This window comes from Chaetura pelagica, unplaced genomic scaffold, assembly GCF_000747805.2.
Source record: "Chaetura pelagica isolate M959 unplaced genomic scaffold, ChaPel_1.0 scaffold2569, whole genome shotgun sequence".
NCBI classification, from domain to species: domain Eukaryota; kingdom Metazoa; phylum Chordata; class Aves; order Apodiformes; family Apodidae; genus Chaetura; species Chaetura pelagica.
The window spans coordinates 7,306-14,527 of record NW_009954701.1 but is presented as its reverse complement, the minus strand read 5'-3'; the positions used below and the strand labels follow the sequence as shown (position 1 = coordinate 14,527).

The following is a 7,222-nucleotide window of genomic DNA, read 5'->3' as shown; positions in this document are numbered from 1 at the left end:
TACCCATGGTTTGTTCAGGCTGAACATAGGGGAAGGAACCACGGATGAAAGGGGAGAGTTTCTTTTGGCTGGGCATCAAACCTGTCCTTGCAAAGTGTGACCCTCAGACCAGAATGTCATGGAGAGGCCTCGTGATGCCCCGTGCTCCAGGCTGGGGTGATGCCTGGAGGGGCTGGAGCACGAGGCCTGTCTGGGCATCTCGTGACCGTGGTTTTCAGCCCGTGGTCTGCAGGGTCCTTGGGGGCTCCTGGATGTTGCTCCGAGCTCTCTGGAAGAGTGTGGCTGGGAAAGCAGAGCTGCTGCCACAGGCTCCAGCTCAGGACTTGGCAGCTTGAACTGAGCTGGGAAGAACCTGAGGGAGCAGGAGCAGGATGGGGGCTTTGATGTTGGTCAGGAAAGTTTCCCCTGAAGCCCAGCTCTGTGCTGGGGCTCCGTGCAGCAGCTCTGTCTGTCTGCTCGGATCAGGCTGTGTTTGCTGATGGTTCAGGGCAGAGAAACTGAGGAGACCTTGACCTAGATCATGTCTCCTCTTGCTGCTGGAGAAGCTGAGGGCAGTTGACTGCTCCTGAGTGTCCAGCGTGGATCCCACACAGGTCTGGTTTCACCAGTGTCCAAAATGTTGCTTTTCCAGCAGGACCCATCACTTCCACCACGGAGTCAGAGCTTGTTTCCTTTCCAGCAGTGTTTGGTTTTTAACCTCCTGAAGTGCTGACATCCTCTGCCTCCTTCCAGGCTCTTCCCAGAGTGCTGAGTTTCAGGGAATCGTTGCTCTCACGCAGGGATAAAGAGCAGAGTGTGTCGGAGCCCACAGGGATGTTAACAGCTCCCTGGAGGTGCTGCACGAGGCTTCTGTGGACATGGGAATTCTCCCAACCTCCTCCTGGGCAGAATTAGGGAAGGTCACTGGATTTGCACTTGTTTGTGCCTTCCTGGATGTTTTTTTTTGAATCTGGATAATATTGTGCAGAGCCCGAGCCTGGATTGAGCCGAAGGGCTTTTATCTGCTGCAAACCCTGCCTGGTTTCTGGGGTGATTTTCCTTGGAGAATTTGTTGGCTGGGTCAGATCTTTGCCTGAGCACAGCACAGGGACAGGCTGGGGTCTCCATCCCTGGGAAGCCTCTGGCAGCTGATTTCCTTGTCACCTCTTGACAGGCAGAGACTTGGGGGAAATGTTTAGAAATCTGTGCAGAAAATGAGTCACTTGGCCTTGAAATAGGGAAGTGTTTGTTCCCCCCATGTCTTGGGGATCTTGCTTGTTAGTGCTGCTTTCATGGGGGTTGTGCTTTTCGGGGGAGTGGGTGGGGGGCTTGAACAGCTCATCCTCCCCCCCCTCCCAGCCAGGGGACCTGTCGCTGCCTTCGTCCTGGTGCTTTGGGAACCAACTCCCTCTCCAAGAGGCTTTTGAATTCTTCCTGGTGCACAAACCACCTGACCCTGCCCCTGGCCTGGGTTTTAGCAGCAGCAGCAGCAGCTCTGAGCCACAGGCTGGAGCTCCCCAGGCTCAGCCTCCTGCTATTCCCAGAGCTCCATTCCCTGGAGCGCCGGGAGCTGAGGAGGATCAGGAGATGGGCCTTGCCCCGTGGTGTGAATCATCTCTTTGGTGTTTTCTGCCCCAATTCTCTGGCCTTGTGGCATTTGCCATTGGCTGATGGGACAAGGTTGATCTTCTGGGTAAGGGTGCCCTGTGGTACCACAGAGAAACGGGGAGAACAGCCAAACTGGTGTGAAATATTCGAGGGGACACGTGGCCTTCAAGAGGTCTTGGTCATGCCTGGAGTCATTAAACACCAGTCAGTAATGAATGCCCCAAGAAAACATCTGCAGCAAAAACGAGTGAAGTTTAGAGCAGGGTGAAACTGGAGCAAGCAGAGGAGCTGAGGCTGGAGGGGCTTTGGTAGGAATCCCAGGCTGGTTTGGTTTGGAGGGATCATCAGGTTCCACTGCCAGGGCAGGGACACATCCCACACCCCCACCCAACCTGCCCCTGTGCTGGGGAGCAGCCCTGGGCTCCTGCCCTCCCCTCCCCCTGGCCTCACGGCTCCTCCTTCTCTCCCGCAGGAACGGGGTGAACGTGGAGGGGGCAACACACAAGCAGGTGGTGGATCTGATCCGCGCCGGCGAGAAGGAGCTGATCCTGACGGTGCTGTCGGTGCCGCCGCACGAGGCCGACAGCCTGGACCCCAGCGACGACCCCCTGGGACAGTCCTTCTATGACTACACGGAGAAACAGGCCGTGCCCATCTCCATCCCCACCTACAAGCACGTGGAGCAGAACGGAGAGAAGTTTGTGGTTGGTACTGGCTGGGCTGGGGTCTTGGGGGTGTTTTGGGGTGTCCGTGTCCCGCACTGGGGCTCCTCACCCACAGCCTGGCTGGTTGATCTCCCTGGTTCTGTCTCCTTCAGGCTTGCCCATCCTCACTGTTGCTGGGCTGGGTTGGTCTTTTGCAGCCATTCCCTGAGTGCTGGAAGGGGTTTTTGTCAGCGTGTCTGGAATAGCTTGGTCGCCAGTAGGAAGTTGTTTTGTTGGTGTGAGGTTTTGTGTCTGTGCCTCCACGTGTTGAGGACACCCGTGGGGGCTGTCAAAGCAGAGGGAGCAGATGTCTGGAAGCTTTGCTTCCATCTCCAGAATTTCCCTTCCATCCCCCTTTCCCCTTCAGAGTGTCAGTGAAAACAGGTGTAAAAAGGCTGTTCCTGTTGGGACTGGGGAGTCTGGCACTCCTGGATCTGCTGTGGGAGCACCTGACATGGATCCATCCTCTGAGGGTGAAGGTTGATGGTGGCTGGTGGGGACACGTCTGGAGAGGAGCCTGAGGGGGGTGGGACTCAGACCCTTCCAGCCAGGGACCCCAGCAGGCAGAGGGGCTCCATCCTTCCCAAGGGTCTCAGTCCTGCCCCTCTCCAGATTTTCCTCCTCTCCTTGTGCCATCTCCCATTTTTCCGGAGCCAGGGAGTGGTGGGAGCAGCTGGAGGGGCCTGGGATGAGTCGGGAGCACAGGGCGGGTGGGCTGCTCTGTTTCCCGGTGTTCCCAACCCTCCCTGCCCGGGAGGTTTGGCTGGAGCAGCCGTGGCAGGGGCTGGGGGGCACGATGAACCCCGGGGGTGTTGGGCTGCTCTGTTTCCCGGTGTTCCCAACCCTCCCTGCCGGGGAGGTTTGGCTGGAGCAGCCGTGGCAGGTGCTGGGAGACATGATGAACCAGCTCCTCACTTCCTCTGCCGCTGAGGACGTTTTTCCAAGGAAGACAGAGCCAGAAGCTGCGAGTGGGGCAGAGCTGGGGATGGTGGATCCTGTGGGATCTGCAGCCTCAGGGGGGCCCATGCTCCCCCTGCTCTGGGGTCCAGGAGAAAAAGGGTCCCAGAAACCAGAGAGTTTTATTGAAGTGCAGGGCAGGGGGTCAGGGGGAGCTTCTCCTCTGGCCTGACAGGAGCTGCTGCTGTTCAGATCCAGCCCCATCCTGGCACCTTCTCCTGAGGGGATTCCTGAAGGCTGAGACAGGGTTTTGTTGGAGCATTTTCCCCTGGTGAAGGTGGTTGGGCAGGTTTCTGGAGGGTGAGTGAGCTGGGACTGCTCCAGGTCCGAGGTCTGAGTCTTCTGGAGGCCTTGTAGCCACCCTGGGTGCATCTTGGGCACCTTCCTTGGCTTCAGGAGGCTGTGGGGGTGACACCCCCTCCAGAGGAAGGGTTGTGGTTGCCAACCCTTCCCTCGTGCAACAGGGAGGAGCGTGATCCTGCTCTTCCCCCTGCATCCCACTCCTCCGGAGCTCATTAAGGTCCTGCTGCTGATTGGGACCTTCCTTATCACCGAGGGCACATGAGCCCTGCCTAGATAAGAGCTCCTTAACTTGCCTGCCAGGCTGAGCAGCTTGGCTTGGAAAATGGTGGCAGTTGGTTAATGAATGGGAAGGGAATTCCCTGAAGAGCATCTGAGGAACGTCCTGTGGCTCTGCCCTGGGTTTCCCTGTTTTGGGAGCAGGATCCTGCTTCCTTCACCATGTCCCGAGTGAAACTGGAGCAGTGTGTGCAGAGCAAGGGAACGAGCTAACATGGAGTGTTCCCAGATTTCCTGCTGCCTCTCCCCTGGGATCTGCCCCACGGTTGGTGCCTGGGGGCTGTGTCCAAGGCTCCTGCACAGTTTGGGACTTCTCTGTGTCTCAGGGACAGTGGCTGTGACCCTGAATCCAGAGCTCTGGGGCTTTGACTGCAGCCTGGGGCCCGATTCTGCAACAGGATGGAAATGGGGTGACAGTGCCAAGCGGGTCTGGGAGGTGAGGGGGTGTCTGCCAGGTGGTGGCTCAGTGTGTCTTGGGGACATTTCCATGTGCTGGAGATGATCCAGGTGACACCACAACAGCTTCATCAGGGCTCGGCGCCTTTTGTAGAGGGTTTGGGTGTTTTTCCTCTCCTTTTGGAGGAGAAAGGTGCCTTGAGGTCACGCTGATCCTGCCCCTGTCGGGTGGGAACAGCCCCCAGCTCCAGGGATCCGCAGCATCTTGAACCGTTCATCCCAGCCTCTCGTTCCAGCTCAATCCCTGCTGATCCAGCCTTGCTCTGCGTGTGGGTCCGGGAGGGCAGAGGGGGCTGGTTTGGAAACCTTTCCTCCCCCAGCCCTGAGCCCCTTCTCCTCCCTGCAGGTCTACAACGTTTACATGGCAGGCCGGCAGCTCTGCTCCAAGCGGTACCGGGAATTCGCCATCCTGCACCAGAACCTGAAGCGGGAATTTGCCAACTTCACCTTCCCCCGTCTCCCGGGAAAGTGGCCCTTCTCCCTGTCGGAGCAGCAGCTGGACGCCCGGCGGCGGGGGCTGGAGGAGTACCTGGAGAAAGGTACCAAGCTGGGAGCTGGATCTGCCTTCCTGGGGAGCAGGGGATGGATCCTCACCCCGTCCTTCCACCGGGATTTGTTTATCTGAGAGGGAAGGAAGGGGGAGGTTGCTCCAGAGGGGGGTTAGGTTGGATCTTGGGGACAATTCCTTCACTGGAAGAGTGGTCAGACATTGGAACAGGCTGCCCAGGGCAGTGCTGGAGTCACATCCTTGGATGTGGCACTTGGGGACGTGGTTTGTGGCACAGTGGGGTTGGGTTGATGGTTGGACTTGATGATCTTGGAGGTCTTTCCCAAACTTAGTGATGCCATGAAGCTGGATTGGAGTCCAGCTATTTCCTAAATGTGCCTGAATTCCCAAATAGTTTCAGTTCCTCTGGAATAACTTGATTTTGGAGGCAGAAGTGCTATTTATGCAATTCTTGCCCACTTCTAAGCGTTGGCTGCTGCCCGGGGATCTCCCCCAGACCTGGGTGGGTTCCTCCCCACCAGAGCTCGCTGCTGCTGAGGGGGGTTAGGCTGGATCAGTCCTTGTGCCAGGACACCTCACACAGCCCGGGAAGCGCTTCCCTCGAGGAGGTTTTTCCAGGCTGGAGACACCACCCCTGGGTGCTGGCAGAGGGGCTCCTGCCCTCCAGCCCCCCGACCCACACTCTGTCCTGCAGTTTGTTCCATCCGCGTCATCGGGGAGAGCGACATCATGCAGGAGTTCCTGTCCGAGTCGGATGAGGTAGGCACAGCAGCACGGAGGCTCTGCCCTCCCCTCCCCTCCCGGGGGCCCTGAGCACTTAGGAAATTGGGATCAGAGTGCAGGGCTGTTCCCTGCCAGAGCCCAGGCAGGAGCCCCCCCAGCAGCTCTGCAGGGTTTCTTTGCCGTTTGCCCTTCAGCTGCTGCCCCCTCCGGCCTCCCCACGGCGTGTCCCACTGCCGGGTCCCACTGCCGTGTCCCACAGCTCTTCCTGGAAAACCTAGGAGTGGAAAATCCTGCCCCACCGTGGTGTGACACGGTTTGCTCAGCTCCCCGAGCAGAGCTCACCTCTCCCTCCTCCTCCCAGCGTTTCTCCAGGGCAGACTGGAGTGGGATCCCTGAGGCTTCCCAGGCAGCTGGTGGTTACAAGTGGCTGTTTGAAGTGTCTGGGGCTGGAGCTTCTGGCCAGACCCTGCAGGGCTGATGGTTCCCTGTCCCCCCAGAACTACAACGGTGTCTCGGACGTGGAGCTGCGCGTGGCGCTGCCGGACGTCACCACAGTGACTGTCAGGGTGAAAAAGAACAGCACGACAGACCAGGTGTACCAGGTGAGCTGCTCCTTTGCCTCCTTCATCCCAGAGCTTCAAAGTGATTGGGAGATCACGGGGCCATGGGGGGCCCTGCTCCTCTCGAGGTGGGTGACACCCCTTGGCTGTGGCAGAGGGGACAGGGACAGCAGAGCTGCAGCTCCTGTCTGGCTGCAAGGACAGAGGCATCACGGAGTTAATTCCCTCTGGTAACAGCCAGGACGGGTTGTGTCCTGGCTCTGGTGGAGGAGCTGGAGCCTGGAGCTGCTGGAGCCAACACTGGTGGTGTCTGCAGCAGGACAGAGGGTTGGGTGTTGGATGTTCCCTTTGGGGAGCCCTTCAGGCAGGATTGTGAGTGGCTGGGGCAGCCCAGGAGCAGCTGGGAAATGAAGGAGAAGTGACTCCAGCCAGTGCTGCAGGAAGGAAGGTGGAAGCTGCTGGTGGATTAGGGGAATAAGATGATGTGGGGGAGCTGCAAAGGGAGCCAGAGGGCTGGGGAGGAGCAGGCTCTCCAGAGCTCCACATCCACAGGGCAGAGTCCAAGCCCTTGTTTAAGACAACATAAGGTTTTTTTGGAAGAGGAAACCTCACGTTTTCCTGACTAACATCTTGAGTTAGGGAATACTCAGGAATAACCTGAGGAAGCCTCTCCCCCAGCAGGGACAGGCAGCTCCTGGATTTCTCATCCCATTTTCCCCTTTGGTTCCTCTTCAGGCTGTGGCTGCCAAAGTGGGAATGGACAGTGTCACTGCCAACTACTTCGCCTTGTTTGAAGTGATCAATCACTCCTTTGGTGAGTCTGGTCCTCCCTGGTGCTGGGGAGGGGGTTCCACCCTGGATGAGCCCTGGGGGGGTTTTATCTCTGCTCAGAAAACCGGGGTCCCTGGGAGGGGGCACCACAGGCCTCAGTGAGGAGCCTCAAAGTTTGATGGTTGTTTTGCTGCCACTTGACCAGCCCTTTCTTAAGCAAAACCCTTTCTAAAGGCTTTTGTTGAACTGAGGGAAGCATTTTGCTTTGGCTCAAATGTTCAGAGAATCCAGGCAGTGTCACTGCAGCCCTGGCTGGCGAGCGGGGCAGCAGCAGCAACTTGGGATGGATCCTTTTCCAGAAGGGGAAGAGGATGGGA

At 58.2% G+C, this 7,222-nt stretch overlaps 1 protein-coding gene across 1 annotated transcript in view; it reads left to right on the top strand.

Annotated features, from left to right (window-relative positions):
• Window positions 1–2,059: 2,059 nt before the first annotated feature.
• Window positions 2,060–7,222, top strand: part of SNX27 (sorting nexin family member 27) — a gene marked incomplete at its 5' end in the record, with an annotated part of 12,121 nt that continues 6,958 nt past the window's right edge. Inside the window, 5 exons of the mRNA XM_010005624.1 lie at window positions 2,060–2,291; window positions 4,630–4,822; window positions 5,486–5,550; window positions 6,012–6,116; window positions 6,810–6,888. Of these exons, the coding sequence (XP_010003926.1) occupies window positions 2,060–2,291; window positions 4,630–4,822; window positions 5,486–5,550; window positions 6,012–6,116; window positions 6,810–6,888 (674 nt within the window). The remainder of the gene's footprint in view (window positions 2,292–4,629; window positions 4,823–5,485; window positions 5,551–6,011; window positions 6,117–6,809; window positions 6,889–7,222) is intronic.